The sequence below is a fragment of the Heterodontus francisci genome, chromosome 15, assembly GCF_036365525.1.
Source record: "Heterodontus francisci isolate sHetFra1 chromosome 15, sHetFra1.hap1, whole genome shotgun sequence".
In the NCBI taxonomy this organism is placed as follows: Eukaryota; Metazoa; Chordata; class Chondrichthyes; order Heterodontiformes; family Heterodontidae; genus Heterodontus; species Heterodontus francisci.
In genome coordinates, this window is record NC_090385.1 from 40,688,126 (window position 1) to 40,706,254 (window position 18,129).

Sequence of the window (18,129 nt, forward strand, 5' to 3'; positions counted from 1 at the left end):
ATTACAATCACTGGGGAAGCAGTATTGAGCAAACTGATGGAGATGTGAGCTGACAGGTCCCCGGGTCCTGATGGGCTTCATCCTAGGGTCCTAAAAGAGGAGGCTAATGAGGTGGTAGATGTGTTGGTATAAATTTTTCAAAATTGACTAGATTCTGGGAAGGTTCCATCAGATTGGAAAGTAGCAAATATAACTCCTCTATTCAAGAAGGGGGAAGGCAGAAAACAGGTAACTATAGATCAGTTAGCTTGACGTCTGTCGTGGGGAAGGTGTTAGAATCAATTATTAAGGAGGTTATACCTGGGCACTTAGAAAAACTCCCAGCAATTGGGAATAGTCAGCAGGGAAATCATGTTTAACCAATTTATTGGAGTTCTTTGAAGGAGTAACACGCACTATGGATAAAGGGGAACCCGTTGAAGTACAGTACTTGGATTTCCAAAAGGCATTTGACAAGGTGCCACATAAAAGGTTATTGCGCAAAGTAGGAGCTCATGGTGTAGGGGATAACATATTAGCATGGAGAGAAGATTGGCTGATTGGCAGAAAACAGAGAGTTTGCATAAATGAGTCCTTTTCTGAGTGGCAGGATGTGACAAGTGGAGACCCACAGGGGTCTGTGCTGGGGCATCAACTTTTTACAATTTATATCAATGACTTAGATAAGGGGAGCGATGGTATGGTAGCTAAATTTGTGGATGACACAAAGATAGGCAGGGAAGTATGTTGTGAAAGGGACATAAGGAGTTAGCGGACCAAAAAAGGTAAGTTAAGTGAGTGGGCAAAAATCTGGCAGATGGAGTATAATGTGGGAAAATGTGAAGTTGTTCACTTCGGCAGGAAGAATAAAAAAGCAGAGTATTACTTAAATGGAGAATGACTGCTGAATTCCGAGGTGCAGAGGGATCTAGGTGTTCTAGTGCATGAGTCACAAAAAGTTAGTATACAGGTACAGCAAGTAATAAAGAAGGCTAATTGAATGCAATCCTTTATTATGAGAAGAATTAAAAATAAAAGTAAGGATGTTATGCTTCAGTTATACAGGGCATTGGTAAGACCACATCTCGAATACTGTGTGCAGCTTTGGTTTCCTTATTTAAGGAAGGATGTAAATGCATCGGAGGCAGTTCAGAGGAGGTTTACTATATTGATACCTGGAATGAGCAGACTGTCTTATGAGGAAAGATTGGACAGACTGGACTTGTTTTCACTGGAGTTTAGAAGAATGAAGGGAGACTTGATTTAAGTTTCTAAGATCCTGAATGGTCTTGACAAGGTGGATGTGGAAAGGATGTTTCCTCTTGTGGGTGAGTCCAGAACTAGGAGGCACTGTTTTAAAATTAGGGATCGCCCTTTTAGGACAGAGATGAGGAGAATTTTTTTCTCTCAGAGGGTTGTGTGACTTTGGAACTCTCTGGCTCAGAGGTTGTTGGAGTCGGGGTCATTGAATATTTTTAAGGTGGAGGTAGATAGATTCTTGTTAGGGAAGGGAATCAAAGGTTATCGGGGGTGGTTGGGAGTGTGGAATTCGAAACACAAACAGACCAACCATGATCTTATTGAATGGTGGAGCAGGCTCAAGGGGCCAAAAGGCCTACTCCTGCTCCTAATTCATATGTTTCTATAACAATCTCTAACAAAAGAGAATCTAACCATCTCCCCTTGATATTTAACGGTATTACCATTGCTGAATTCCCCCATTATCAACATCCTGGGGGTTACCATTGACCAGAAACTGATCTGGAGCAGCCACATAAATACTGTGGCTACAAGAAAAGGTCAGAGTCTTGGAATTCTGGGGCGAGTAACCCACCTCCGAACTCCCCAAAGCCTGTCCATCATCTACAAAGCACAAATCAGGAGTGTGATGGAATACTCTCCACTTACCTGGATGAGTGCGGCTCCAACAACACTCAGGAAGCTCAACACTATCCAGGACAAAGCAGCCCACTTGATTGGCACCCCATCCACCACCTTAAATATTCACTCCCTCCACCACCGATGCACGGTGGCAGTAGTGTGTACCATATACAAGATGCACTGCAGCAACTCACCAAGGCTGCTTCGACAGCACCTTCCAAACACGCAACCTCTTCCACCTAGAAGGACAAGGGCAGCAGATGCGTGGGAACTCCATCATGTGCACAGGAAGCAAGTTCCGCTCCAAACCACACACCATCCTGACTTGGAACGATATCGCCGTTCCTTCACTGTCACTGGATCAAACTCCCGCAACTTGCGGGTTGATAGGTAAATTGGCCATTGTAAAAGAAAAATAGCCCCTAGTGTAGGTAGGTGGTAGGAGAATTAAGGCATGGTGGGGATGTGAGAGGAAAAAATGGGATTAATGTAGGATTAGTATAAATGGGTGGTTGATGGTCGGCGTGGGCCGAAGGGCCTGTTTCGGTGCTGTATCTCTCTATGACTCTATGACTCTATAACTTGATCTCTAACAGCAGTGTTGGTGTACCCACACCAGTTGGACTGCTGCAGTTCAAGAAGACAGCTCACCACCACCTTCTTGAGGGCAATTAGGGATTGTCAACAATTGTTGGCATCACCCACATTCCATGAAAATGAATTAAAAAATGCCCCTGCAAGTACCGATCCCCCACCCCAACCTAATCTCTATCTCTCCGGCCAGATTTCTATCCCCCGGCCTGACCGCTCGTCCCCCAAACCTGTCTATGATTGCCACAGCTGACCCACGACCTATCTCCTCCTACCTGCCAAGTTCTTCCTTCTCCTAGGCACTGATCCCCCTGACCTGATACTCACTTAGTTGAGAGGTGTGACAATATTCTTAGCTCTAATCGACTTGATGATAATGAGTTTTGAGTTCCAATATCAGGTGCGCCTTGGAAATCACCATTCAGGCACAGGGAAGATTGTACAAGGTCTACGGGAAGAACAGGTTTGATGGAGTGAATGTGCTTTTCTCATTCCATACTATATTATGTTCCCTGTAATTATAGAATTTAAATTAATTCCTGTGTACAACATTCAGCTTTGTTTCAACTGGAGATTTAATTGTTTTCTTGTTTACTGCTCCAGCAGGTCAGATGATAAACTAATAGTGCACTTCATCAATCGAGATAATGAAAAGTTAACCGTAGTTGCAAAGGAGGGTGAAAGTCTGCTTGACGTTGTGATCAACCATAACTTAGATATTGATGGATTTGGTGAGTGTCCAAAATACAGACTGTCAATCTCATATGTTTATTCATATCACAGATAGTCAATGGGCTAAGTTATGTTTGTAGTTTCCAAAGCAGTACTTCATACAGTTTTCTCTTTTACTCTAAAGGCATTTATTTCTGTCAAGATATGGTACCACAGGCAAAAGTCATCCTCCAGTACCTTGCCTTAGTGGCCATTCTTCCTGCTTGAGCGGTAGCATTGAATCCCACCAAGCATCCAACCATGGTGCACATCTCAAAGAAAAGTACAGATTAAGGAGGTCATTGAGTCACCTACGGCATAGGAGGAGGCCATTTGGCCCATTGATCCCATCTAGTTACCTCCTATAATAGCCCCTTGAATGATTTTACTATTCACCTAGATTACCATTTCAATTGTTATTCATTCTTTGTGTGAAAACCCTGTTGATCTTCCCACCAGCATAAGCAGAGGAACACTGTCCAATTTTAGTGACCAACAACCACTCTCAGCAGAGATTTAGAACAAAGTGATTATTGACAACGCAGCTGGCAGCTGAAGTCATCAGACTGCGCCAATCTGCGCACATGCGCAGATTGGATCCTACTCTCTGTGCATGTGCTGCGTTCCGCAGTGCAGGACTGGTTGGCGCATGTGCAGATGATGTCATCGCGAATGCGGGGAGAGAGCGGGGTGGGGGGAGCGGGGAGAGAGTGGGGGTTGGGGGAGCGGGGAGAGAGTGGCCGAAGACCTTGGTGGTGACGGGTGCGCTCTCCATCTCCCCGGCCCACTCGCTCACCCGCACCCCTGGCCTGCTTGTTCCCCGCAGCCCCCGCTACCACCCCCCACCCGCTCGCTATCTTCCTCCCTCCCCCACACCCCGGCCCGCTCGCTATCTCCCTCCCCACCACCCCCCGGCCTGCTCGCTATCTTCCTCCCTCCTCGCGCCCCCCCACAAGCCCGCTCGCTATCTCCCTCTGGCCATTGTGTGCTGCCATGTGTTTAGGTTGCCTTTGTATGATTATTTGAGCAGCGCCATTTTTCATCCTGGCAGCTGTCTGACGTCACAGACTGTGACGTTTTAGTGGCAGAGGCTGCATTTGTGCATGTACCACTGCAGTGCCACCTAGTGGTAACATTGTCAGCAAACGCAGCTGATTTAGAATTGGGCTATCAACCTGCCTGTTTCTGTGGCAGCTTCTCACTGGATAAACTTGCATTCGATCCAAGCAACAGCTCCAAATAGAAATAGATACTTAGAAAAAAGTAAATTGAAGCATCTAAACAGCACACATAGACCTCAATACATTAACCAGGTTCCACCTTCTGATCACTATTCAGTGCCACAAAGTATCCCTGTGTGGATGTCAGGTGAGGCGGGATCAGGCTTAGTTGTGATGCTATCCATGATCATTGTTCAAGCTAATAAAGGAATAAAGGTCACCTTGGTGAGGTACAGGAGGACTGCCAGTGCCTGCGGAACTATACCTCAGCAAGATCAGGGCCTTCAAGAGGGACGATGGGAAGAAAGCAAAGGAAGTCTAACTTTTGTTATTACTGCAGGTGCCTGTGAAGGAACCCTGGCTTGTTCAACATGCCATGTAATCTTTGACAAGGAGATTTTTGAGAATTTGGATGAGATCACAGATGAAGAATTGGACATGTTGGATTTAGCCTTTGGACTGACAAACACGTAAGAAATGCTTTTCCAAGTAAGAGTATGTTCTATGGTGCATAATTGTGGTCAAATTCCTTTCAACTAGAATTTATTTCTATAACTTCAACAGCACCCAAACCCCCATTACCAAAGGCTCTGAAAGACAGCTTCGCTAGCTGCCTAGTACTTTACCCATATAGTTCTCCTTCGAGTGTAAGCCCAGAGAAAGAGGCTGGAATTTTACGGTGGAGCCGAAAAGTCGGGGCAAGCCCGCCTCCGCCAGGCCTGGGGAGCCATGCTGGATTTTTCTCTCCCCAGCCTCTTAATTGGCCTTGGGCGGGACTTCCATCTCTCTGAGGCAGTGGGTCCTGCCTAATGTAGCTGCCGGCAGCTCTTAGTCCCAGCAGCACCACCGGGAGCAGTGGCCACTTCTGGGACTACACCCAGCTATCACAAGTAAGGTGAAGGAAGGCCCTGGAATCGTGTGGGGTTGGGGGGGAGGGTGTTGGTTGGGGGGGGGGTGAGGGGGTGTTGGGCAGTTGGGGCATCGATGGCAGCTCTCTGTGGGGCACAGGGTGTCTGATCAGGAGGACACCTGTCCCCAACCCGCAAGAAGGTCTTTGCCGCTCCCTTCCCCACCCTCCTCCCCTCCATGGGTAAAATACCAGTGGCAGTAGGCGGAGGCCCTTAAGTAGCAGTTGTTTGGCCACTTAAGGGCCTTGATTGGCCTGGGGTGGGCAGGCTGTTTCTTGCCGCTGCCACCCCGCGTAAAATTGTAGCAGGGGTGTGAAGGCATCGGAAATGGCCCCCCCCCCGCCTCCCACTAAACGTTATGGACCCCCGCCACAAACCCGTTCATTGGGGAGCCATAAAATTCCAGCCTGAGTATCAGCACGTTATTCAATCATGGAGAGATCATAGCTGAGCCTGAATCTGTCCTCAACTGAAATATTTTCCAGTAGGAATCACTGGAAAACAATCAGGATCAGAAGATAATTTTTATTGAGGAACTCCATTTAGCCCATCCATTCATGAAAAACCCGACAGTGCCTTCATCACAGCATCTGACTGTTTGTTTCCAAACATGTTTGAATCCCTCCAATCAGGTTTCCATCCCTGCCACAGTACCAAAATAGCTCTTATCAAAGTCACAAATGACATCCTATGTGACTGTGACAAAGGCAAACTATCCCTGCTCGTCCTGCTCGACCTGTCTGCAGCTTTTGACACGGTTGAACACACCAACGTCCTCCAAACCCTCTCCACTGTCGTCCAGCTTGGTGGGACTGCACTCACATGATTCCATTCTTAAGTATCTAATCGAAGCCAACAATCTCTTTCAACGGCTTATCTTCCCACTCCCACAGTTGCTTCTGGTGTCCTCCAATGATTCTTCCTTGGACCCTCCTTATTTCTCATCGACATACTGCCCCTCGGCAACATCATCTGAAAGCACAGCATTAGCATTCACGTGAATGCTGACAACACCCAGCTCTACCTCACCACCACCTCTCTCGACCCCTCCAGTGCATTTAAATTGTCAGACTGTTTATTCACAATACTAGATGAGCAGAAATTTTCTCCAATTAAATGTTGGGAACATTGTCTTCAGTCTCCAACACAACTCTGCTCCCTCACCAGCATCCCTCTCCCTGGCAACTGTCTGAGGCTGAACCAAACTGTTTGCAACCTCAATGTCACATCCGAACCTGAGTTGAACTTTCAACCACCTATCCACACTGTCACTAAGACTGCCTATTTCCATCTCTGTAACATCGCCCATCTCTGCCCCGCCACAGCTCTTCTGCTGCTGAAGCCCTCATCCATGCCTTTGTTACCTCTAGACTTGACTATTCTAATGGCCGGCCTCCCACATTCCACCCTCCATAAACTTGAGTTCATCCAAAGCTCTGCTGCCCATGTCCTAACTCACATCAAATGCTGTTCCATCATCCCTGTGCTCGCTGACCTACACTGGCTCCCGGTTAAACAACGCCTCAATTCTAAAATTCTCATCCTTGTTTTCAAAACCCTTTGTGGCCTGGTTCCTCCCTATCTCTGTAATCTCCTCCAGCCCTACAACCCTTCAAGATATCTGCACTCCTCTAATTCCGGCCTCTTGAGCACCCCTGATTTTAATCACTTCATCATTGGTGCCTGTGCCTTCAGCTGTCTAGGCCCAAAGCTCTGGAATTCCCTACCGACACCGCTCCACCTCTCAGTCTTGCTTTCCTCCTTTAAAACACTCCTTAAAGCCTAGTTTTTGGTCAGCTGACCTAATATCTCCTAATGAGGCTGGTGTCATATTTTGTTTCATAATGCCTCTGTGAAGCCATGGGAGGTTTTATTATGCTAAAGGTGCTATATGAATACAAGTTGTTGTTGTTTATTCAGCAAGAACACAGGCTTAATTTTGTTCTCTCCTGGGGCCAGGGATATTGAGGTAAATGCCTCTAACCACCAGCTGTTTAGGTAGCTCAATACAGACTGGGAATTAAAACTAGAATTTTCTGTTTTTTAATGTTTTTCACATATGGCTTTTACCACAAGGAGCTATAGGGAAAACAATATAGCTGCATGGCCCTGTGTTTCCTCCATGGTAATTCCAATGGGACTGCAGAACAACCCACCCGAAAAAGGCAGGGACTCAGTCTTGCTGAGTTCTGATTCGGTTCCAGCAGTTCTCAGTTACCTTCTGGATTTTTCGCTTTTCCCATCCTGTTCACTGTCCACTGTTTTCTCCTTCTGACATTAAAGTGCTTTGATATGTCTTGCTGCACACGAAGGGCACTTGTTGTTGTTGCTTACTGGCAATATCACTTAGAGAGACCATGGGACGGCTGATGGACAGAATGAAAAATGTCACACTGATGCAGTGGGCTGGATATTAACTGTTCAATGAACTGGCAGTGGGGGGAGCAAGTAGCACATAAAAGGAAAGAAAGACTTGCATTTATATAGTACCTTTCATGATCACTAGACATCTCAAACCCTTTACAGCCAAGGAAGTATTTTTGAAGTATAATCACTGTTGTAATATAGGTAACATTGCAGCCTATTTGCACACAGCAAACTCCCACAAACAGCAATGTGATAATGACTAGACAAACGATTATTTTGTGATGTTGATTGAGGGATAAACATTGGCCAGGACACTGGGGATAACTCCCCTGCTCTTCTTCAAAATAGTGTCATGGGATCTTTTACATCCACCTGAGCTGGCAGGTGGAACCTCAGTTTAAGATTTCATCCAAAAGCTGGCAACAAAGCTCTGGGTCAAAACATTTTCCTTAAATTCCTTCTAAATCTCCTGCCCCTTACCTTAAATCTATGCTCCCTGGTTATTGACACCTCCGCTAAGGGAAACGTTTCTTCCTATCTAGCGTATCTATGCCCCTCATAATTTTGTATACCTCAATCTGGTCCCCCCTCAGCGTTCTCTGCTCCAAGAAAAACAACCTTAGCCTATCCAGTCTCTCTTCATATCTGAAATGCTCCAGCCTGGCAACATCCTGGTGAATCTCCTCTGCATCCTCTCCAGTGCAATCACATCCTTCCTATAGTGTGGCAACCAGAACTGTACACAGTACTCCAGCTGTGGCCTAACTAGCGTTTTATACAGCTCCATCATAACCTCCCTGCTCTTATATTCTATGCCTCGGCTAATAAAGGCAAGTATCCCATATGCCTTCCTAACCACCTTATCTACCTGTGCTGCTGCCTTCAGTGATCTATGGACAAGTATACCAAGGTCCCTCTGATTCTCTGTACTTCCTAGGGTCCTACCATCCATTGTATATTCCCTTGCCTTGTTAGTCCTCCTAAAATGCATCACCTCACCCTTCTCCTGAGGCTATTCCCCTGCAAAACAGATATTCTGCTGTGGATACTGTTGGGGGAAAGGCTTCTCCGGGAAAAGCAGCAACAACCCAATTTATTGCACCACGTTTGGCTCTGCTGCACAGGGGAGGAGTAAAAGTTGTGGGAATGCAATAGTTATAGGGGATTCAATTGTAAGAGGAATAGATAGGTGTTTCTGTGGCCGCAAAAAGCCTCCAGGATGTTATGTTGCCTTCCTGGTGCTAGGGTCAAGGATGTCTCAGAACTGTTAAACGACATTCTGAAGGGGGAGGGTGAACAGCCAGTGGTCGTGGTACACATTGGTACAAACGACATAGGTAAAAAAAGGGATGACGTCCGAAAAGCAGAATATAGGGAGTTCGGAAGTAAGTTGAAAAGTAGAACCTCAAAGGTAGTGATCTCAGGATTACTACCAGTGCCACGTGCTAGTCAGAGTAGAAATAGCAGGATATATCTGATGGATATGTGGCTGAAGAGATGGTGTGAGGAGGAGGGCTTTAGATTTCTGGGAAATTGGGACCGGTTCTGGGGGAGGTGGGACCAGTACAAACTGGACGGGTTACACCTGGGCAGGACCGGGACTGATGTCCGAGGGGGAGTATTTGCTAGAGTGGTTGGGGAGGGTTTAAACTAAAATGGCAGGGGGATGGGAACCTTTGCAAGGAGTCAGAGGAGGCGGGAATCAAGGACAAGAACAAAAGACAGTGAGGGGAATAAGAAAGGTGATAGGCAGAGAAATCAAGGGCCAGAATCAAACAGGGCCACAGTGAAAAATAGTGGGAAGGGGACAGGTAATGTTAAAAGGACAAGGCTTAAGGCTTTGTGCCTTAACGCATGTAGCAGTCGCAATAAAGTGGATGAATTAATCGTGCAAATAGATGTAAATGGGTATGATATAGTCGGGATTATGGAGACATGGGTGGCACAGTTGCGCAGTGGTTAGCACTGCAGCGTCACAGCTCCAGGGACCGGGGTTCAATTCTGGGTACTGCCTGTGCGGAGTTTGCAAGTTCTCCCTGTGACTGCGCGGGTTTTCGCCGGGTGCTCCGGTTTCCTCCCACCGCCAAAGACTTGCAGGTGATAGGTAAATTGGCCGTTGTAAATTGCCCCTAGTGTAGGTAGGTGGTAGGGAATATGGGATTACTGTAGGGTTAGTATAAATGGGTGGTTCTTGGTCGGCACAGACTCAGTGGGACAAAGGGCCTGTTTCAGTGCTGTATCTTAAAATAAAAAAAATAAAAACTTGGCTGCAAGGTGACCAGGGATGGGAAATGAAAATCCAGGGGTATTCAATATTTAGGAAGGACAGACAAAAAGCAAAAGTGCATTGCTGGTTAAAGATGAAATTAACACAATAGTGAGGAAGGATATAAGCTCTGACGATGTGGGCTCAGTATGCATAGAGCTAAGAAACACTAAGGGGCGAAAAACATTAGTGGGGGTTATATATATACCCCCAAACTGTAGTGGTGATGTTGGGAACAGCATTAAACAGGAAATTAGAGATGCATGCGATAAAGGAACATCTGTAATTATGGGTGACATTAATCTGCATATAGATTAGACAAATCAAATTAGTCACAATACCGTGGAGGAATTCTTGGAGTGTATACGGGATGGTTTTCTGGACCAATACGTTGAGGAATCAAGTAGAGAACAGGCCATCCTAGACTGGGTATTGTGTAATGAGAGAGGAATAATTGACAATCTAGTTGTGCGAGACCCCTTGGGGATGAGCGACCATAATATGACAGAATTCTTCATCAAGTTGGAGAGTGACGTAGTTGATTCTGAGACTAGGGTCCTGAATCTTAATAAAGGAAACTACGAAGGTATGAGATGCGAGTTGGTTATGATGGATTGGGAAACATTACATAAAGGGATGACAGTGGCAAACATTCAAAGAGCACATGGATGAACTGCAACAATTGTTTATTCCTGTTTGGCACAAAAATAAAATGGGAAAGGTAGCCAAACCATGGCTTACAAGGGAAATTAGAGATAACATTAAATCCAAGGAAGAGGCATATAAATTCACCAGAAAAAACAACAGACCTGAGGATTGGGAGCAGTTTAGAATTCAGCAAAGGAGGACCAACGGATTGATTAAGAAGGGGAAAATAGAGTACGAGAGTAAGCTTGCGGGGAACATAAAAACTGACTGTGAAAGTTTCTTATTCGTATGTGAAGAGAAAAAGATTGGTGAAGACAAATGTAGGTCCCTTACAGTCAGAAGCAGGGGAATGTATTATGGGGAACAAAGAAATGGCTGACCAACTAAATGCATACTTTGGTTTTGTCTTCACATAGGAGGACACAAATTACCTCCCAGAAATGTTGGGGAACACAGAGTTTAGTGAGACGGAGGAACTGAAGGAAATCAGTATTAGTAGAGAAATTGTGTTGGGGAAATTGATGGGATTGAAGGCTGATAAATCCCCAGGGCCTGATGGTCTACATCCCAGAGTACTTAAGGAAGTGACCCTAGAAATAGTGGATGCATTGGTGGTCATCTTCCAAGATTCTATAGACTCTGGAACAGTTCCTACAGATTGGAGGGTAGCTAATGTAACCCCACTATATAAAAAGGGAGGTAGAGAGAAAACAGGGAATTATAGACCAGTCAGCCTGACGTTGGGCGGCACAGTGGCGCAGTGGTTAGCACTGCAGCCTCACAGCTCCAGGGACCCGGGTTCGATTCTGGGCACTGCCTGTGCGGAGTTTGCAAGTTCTCCCTGTGTCTGCGTGGGTTTCCTCCGGGTGCTCCGGTTTCCTCCCACATGCCAAAGACTTGCAGGTTGATAGGTTAATTGGCCATCATAAATTGCCCCTAGTATAGGTAGGTGGTAGGGAAATATATAGGGACAGTTGGGGATGTGATAGGAATACGGGATTAGTGTAGGATTAGTATAAATGGGTGGTTGATGGTCGGCACAGACTCGGTGGGCCGAAGGGCCTGTTAAAGTGCTGTATCTCTAAACTAAACTAAGAAGTGGGGAAAATTCTAGAGTCCATTATCAAAGATTTTATAGCAGAGCACTTGGAGAACACTGGTAGAATTGGACAGAATCAGCATGGATTTAAGAAAGGGAAATCATGCTTGCCAAATCTACTGGAATTCTTCGAGGATGTAACTAGTAGAGTTGATGAGGGGATGCCAGTGAATGTGGTTTATTTGGACTTTCAGTAGGCTTTCGACAAAGTCCCACATAAGAGATTAGCATGTAAAATTAAAGTGCATGGGATTAGGGGTAGTGTATTGAGATGGATAGAAAATTGGTTGGCAGACAGGAAACAAAGAGTAGGAATAAACGAGTCTTTTTCCGAATGGCAGGCAGTGACTAGTGGGGTACTGCAGGGATTGGTGCTAGAACCCCAGCTATTCACAATATATATTAATGATTTAGATGAGGGAACTAAATGTGATATCTCCAAATTTGCAGATGACACAAAACTGGGTGGGAGGCTTCAGGGTGATTTGGACAAGTTGAGTGAGTGGGCTAATGCATGGCAGATGCAGTATAATGTGGGTAAATGTGAGGTCATCCACTTTGGTAGCAAAAACAGGAAGGCAGATTATTATCTGAAGAAACTGAGAGAGGGGAATATGCAACGAGACCTGGGTATTCTCGTACACCAGTCGCTGAAGGTAAGCATGCAGGTGCAACAGGCGGTAAAAAGGGCAAATGGTATGTTGGCCTTCATAGCAAGAGGATTCGAGTACAGGAGCAGGGATGTCTTGCTGCAATTATACAGGGCCTTGGTGAGGCCACACCTGGAATATTGTGTGCAGTTTTGGTCTCCTTATCTGAGGAAGGATGTTCTTGCTATAGAGGGAGTGCAGCGAAGGTTTACCAGACTGATTCCTGGGATGGCGGGACTGACGTATGAGGAGAGATTGAGTAAGTTAGGATTATATTTGCTGGAGTTCAGAAGAGTGAGGGGAGATCTCACAGAAACCTATAAAATTCTAACAGGACTTGACAGGGTAGATGCAAGAAGGATGTTCCCGATGGTGGGGCAGTCCAGAACCAGGGGTCATAGTCAAAGGATATGGGGTAAACCTTTCTGGACTGAGATGAGGAGAAATCTCTTCACCCAGAGAGTGGTGAGCCTGTGGAATTCACTACCACAGAAAGCAGTTGAGGCCAAAACATTGTATGTTTTCAAGAAGGAATTAGATATAGCTCTTGGATCTAAAGGGATCAAAGGATATGGGGGGAGAGCGGGAACAAGTTACTGAGTTGGATGATCAGCCATGATCATAATGAATGGCGGAGCAGGCTCGAAGGGGCAAATGGCCTACTCCTGCTCCTATTTTCTATGTTTCTATGTTTCTATCAGCGCTTGGGCCTCAGCTATTTACAATCCATATGAATGACATAGATGAGGGAACCGAGTATAATATATCCAAGTTTTCTAGTGATACAGTGAGGTGGGAAAGTAACCTGTGAGGAGGACAAAAGAGGCTGCTAGGCAATATAGACAGTATAAGTGAGTGGGCAAGAACATGGCAGATGGAATTTAATGTGGGGAAGTGTGATGTTATCCACTTTGGAAGGAAAAATAGAAAAGCAGAATATTTTTAAATGGTGAGAGATACTTGGAAATATTAGTCTTCAGAGGGACCTGATTGTCATTGTATATTAATCACAAATAATTAACATGCAGTTACAGCAAGCATTTAGGAAGACAAATAGTATGTTAGCCTTTATTACAAAGGGATTGGAGTATAAGAGTGAAGAAGTCTTGCTGCAATTGTATAGGGCCTTGGTGACACCGCACCAGGAGTACTGTGTGCAGTTTTAGTCTCCTTACTTAAGGAAGGATATACTTGCCTCGGAGGAGTGCAACAAAGGTTCACTGGACTGATTCCTGAGATGAGGGAATTGTTCTATGAGGAGAGATCGAATAGACTAGGCCTATATTCCCTAGAATTTGGAAGAATAAGGAGTGATCACATGGAAACATATAAAATTCTTCAGAGACTTGATAGAGTGAATGCTGAGGAATCTAGGACTAGGGCTCACAGTCTCATAATAAGGGGTCGGCCATTTAGACTGAGATGAGGTTGTAGGTCTTTGGAATTCTCTATCCTAGAGGGCTGTGGATGTTTAGTCGTTGACTATATTCGAGACAGCGATCGAAAGATTTTTGGATACCAAGAGGATTAAGGGATATGGGATAGGACAGGAAGATGGAGATGAAAGTGGAGGAACAGCCATGACCTTACTGAATGGTGTTGCAGGCTCGAAGGGCTGAATGGCCTACCTCTGCTCCTATTTCTTATGTTTTTAAGAGAGCACAGAACAGCAGGGAGAGACAGAGAACCAGAAGTGGCCCTCCAACCACTTGAATACTGACAGCTGCAGAGGAAGAAGTGCTGGAGATAAGCTGAATCTCGACATGACTGGCCATCTGAGATGGAGAGATGGGAGCCTCACAGCTACCTGATGACAGAATTAAATACCATACAGCCATTTAATATACAACACTCACTCCTGATGACTTGAATCAGTAGCAAGTGAAATATGATCACGTGCACAATGATAACAACACCTTCTTACAATAACTGTTCTAAATCATGTCTTTCATCTCTCTTCGGTCCATCAAGAATCAGACAGGAGGTGGTGCAGGAGGTGGTGCAGGAGGTGGACAACGATTCCTCAGAAAATGTAACACACTCTGAGCTTGCACTGTCACAGGATTCATGCAGATTGTCCACCATTTCAGATATACACACCTCGGTGGGACTGCCAAAACAGGTAGCTGTGTTCTCACATGATGTCTCACACATCACAAGTGAGCAAGAGCAGGTGGTGGAGATGGGGACAGCAGTGGAGAGTCCTGGTCAGGGTGCATGGATGCTCCAAGCTCTGCTCAGCTGGACGCAGATGTTGAACTTTTGGGACTGTCGATGAAGAGGATAATTCTTGAAGAGGCAGCAGAAAATATTTGAGGTGTTGTCATCCTTTGTAGCTGCACTGCGCAGGATTGGAGAGAGATTGGAGGAGTTCCTTTCAAACATGAGTGCCATGATGTCTCAGGCCTTTGTGATGATGTTTACATCCATGAAAAAAGCAGCCACATGCACAGAGCGCCAAACGCAGCAATCAAGCGAGTGCATGCTGGCCCTCACCAATGGCTTGCATATTTAGAATGCCACCTTAAACTGGGTTGATGAAAACCTAGCCTTGGCCCTTCAGCACCTCATTGATGTGCAGCTGTCCAGCTCTCTGACAGCAGAGAAGTGTGGGTGGGCCAAGAGAGAGAAGACGGAAAAAGGGGACATGGAAGTGGGGATCTGCTCAAAGTAATTCCACCCCTGATGTTACATATTTGGTTCTTTATGTTGCCACCATATAGAGACTTTCCAGAGAGGTTCTTAGACTGGAGTGTTTAAACATTAATCTTTATTGCATAGTAACTATAAACACGCCACACTAGCCTGTGTGTCTCCTTCAAAAGCCATGCTGTAACTCTTCTCAAGTCTCTCCCACATGATCTCTTACCTCATCAAGGTGGGCAGTAATCTTTACATTCTCTCAAGATTAACCCTTTGATACCCTTATACTACATCTCCACCCCCCCCCCCCAAGTCTTTATCCCAATATATATTTACATAAATTTACTTTTTTATTTACAAGCTACCCCATCTCCCCCCAAGTCTCTGACTTCATAGATTCAACCTATCAGGAGACTTCACAACACTTCCTGATCTTGTTGTCAGATGTGGAAGATTAGTAGCCTTTCTCTGATCCCTTGCTTTTGACATGGACGGCCTTTGTTGAGGTTTGTAGTATTCGGTGTTTTTTGAATTTTCAGTTCATCATCTAAGTTGTCTAAATGTATGACCGATTGACTTCTTTGCTGTAAAGGCATAAGAGTACTTCTATATCTCCGCATAGAACCTTCTTAGTTCATACTAAATAGGATCGCTGTTGATTCTCATCTTTCTGGAGAATTATCCCTTCTCTATTTTGGTTTTGTTCCCATACCTTTTACCCCTCTGATAACTTTGGTATGTTTCTTGTATGGTATCTTCTGTTATAATTACCGGTCTGTTTGTTTTGACACGACTTTTCTTTGTCTTGTACTTTCTGATGATCCTTGCTTTCCAATCCTGGAAGTAATTTCTTGGGTAGAATTGGACGTTGCGTTCAAAATTTTCTTCCCATTAAGAGTTCTGATGGCACTAATCTGCAAAATAATGGAATAGTTTTGTATATCAGTAGTGCTAATTGGAAATCTTGATTTTTCATCAACATAGTTTTAATGGTTCTGACTGCTTGCTTAGCTTCACTATTTGATTGCAGATACTTAGGAGAGCTTGTTAGGTGAACAAATCCACATTCTTCTGCAAAGTGTGTGAAGTAATCATTTGCAAATTTTGGTCCATTATCAGATACTATCTGATCAGATATACTATGTGTTGTGAAAACTTCTTGTAAAACTCTGATGACTGTTGTATAAATCCACTTAACTTCGATCCATCTTGAGAAGTAATCAACTATAATTAGATAGGATCTTCCCTCCAAGAAGAATAAATCCATTGCCAACCATTCCCATGGTCTAGTTGGGAATTGGGTCGAAATTAGAGGTTCTCTTTGATCTTGGCTGTGTACCTGACAATTTTGTTGGACTTGCTCCTTTCCAAGTTCTCTGTCCGTGTAGCATTCCTGTAGGAATTTGCTGCATTTCTCTTTCGCTCTTTTGTAGTGTTGAGTGGCATGGTAGGCTGTCCTGTGTTGTGTGGGTTCTCTGGCGGAATCTGGACTCTCTGCAGTGCTCAGATCAGGTTGGGGGACTCTCCCTTCTTGTTTATCATCTTTAACTTTCCTTATAATGTGATGGTCAATATAAGCTCTTCTACTTAACAGTGAGAACTCCTGATTGTTTAGGACATAGAGTGTTTCTAAAATCTACTTTCCATTATATTGAAACATTGCTTGTAACCCCCTTTACTTCAAGTACAACACCTCCTGGGCCATGTAACTGAGTTTCTGTTAGTTTTAGAATATGTGTGGATAGCCACAACTCTTTATCTGACAGGACTGTCACACTTGCTCCTGTGTTGAGTTTGAAATTAATGATATGTCCGTTGACTTATATGTCTGCTGACCAAAATACTTGTTTCAGATCATAGATCTCACCCAGAAAATATTTTGATTGGTCTGCTTTAGGAGGTTGCTTAACCTAATTTACCTCTCTATTCTTAACTATTTTTCCTTTAGAGCTTGAGGTAGACAAGATTTTATTTCTGACATCTTACTGAAATGCCCTATTTTTCTGCAATAAAAGCATTCTGCTCTATTGGCAGGACATTGTTCGCGCCTGTGAAAGTTTTCGCACCATATTGCTGGCAGGGTTTAAAGGCGTCTTTCGTTCTCCCAGGGTACCTTTTCTCCTGGTGCCTCTTGTTCAGCCCTCTGGTGAAGGAACTGAATAGTTGCAGGACGTTTCCTGTACCAAGGTCTTTTCTCACCTCGCAGGATTGGTCTGTTATTGCTGCATCAATTGAAATAGGAATTGCAAGCTTTTAAGATGTTGTCAAATGTGGCTGATTTTTCATCAATATGTTGTCTTACCAGCTACAGCATCAATTAAATATAATAATGTATTCACTTGCTCTATTTCGGACCTGCTGTCCAATTTCGATGCAAATTTATACCTGAGGAACTTTTGCCTCCATAGTGCCTAGTTTTGAGTACTGATTGGATCCCTCGTGATTTTTAAAGCTCTCTGGCACTCCCAATTTTTGATCCATTAAAAAAAAAGTCTTTTTAGTGTGTTTCCCCTTTAAGAAACTCTATTTTTTTCTTCACGCTGGCTTGCTTTAATGAAATGTAACAGGTGCTTGACAGTGTTCTCTGTTTTCTTTCAGCACTTGCTGAAATGTTTACACAGCTGCCTATTGGAATTCACAGAGCTGTTTGATAGTTCCAAGTGCATTTTTTCCATTTATTTACCTTGTTCACACTTGACTGGTTCAATGATTTTTTTCTCTCTCTCAGCATAGCTGCGTTAATGGAGGCTCTGCTGTATTTGGGAGTTTCCCATGCTTTTTTTTCACTCCACTATCAGAGTGTGTTTTTTTTCAGTTAACGCTCTTTTCAGGGTTTTCCCCTTTTTTCTCTCACTCACATAGAGCCTTTAGAAAATCAATTTAAGCTTTTTAAAGGCATTTTTTATACCAGAATTTCTCAATTAGAGCTATAGAACCATAGAAAAGTTACAGCACAGAAGGAGGCCATTCAGCCTATCAGGTCTGTTGTCAGTACAATGACTCACCCGATCGCTTGCTTTTCAGCCACGCTTCCATTCTATGGAGCTTTTCTCAGCCTTCACAGGTCCGTAGTTTTTCTCTTCAGCTACTTGTTTTAAAGTTTCTTCTCTTCTTGCTTCAAATTTTCCATTCTGGGTACACGACTTTGATCCCAGTGCTGTTCACC

The 18,129-nt window shown here is 44.4% G+C and overlaps 1 protein-coding gene across 1 annotated transcript in view; it reads left to right on the top strand.

The window, feature by feature from the left end:
- The window catches only part of fdx1b (ferredoxin 1b), a 55,438-nt gene that overhangs the window by 29,517 nt on the left and 7,792 nt on the right, over nt 1-18,129 (top strand). Inside the window, exons 2-3 of the mRNA XM_068047410.1 lie at nt 3,055-3,182; nt 4,723-4,852. Coding sequence (XP_067903511.1) covers nt 3,055-3,182; nt 4,723-4,852 — 258 coding nt within the window. The remainder of the gene's footprint in view (nt 1-3,054; nt 3,183-4,722; nt 4,853-18,129) is intronic.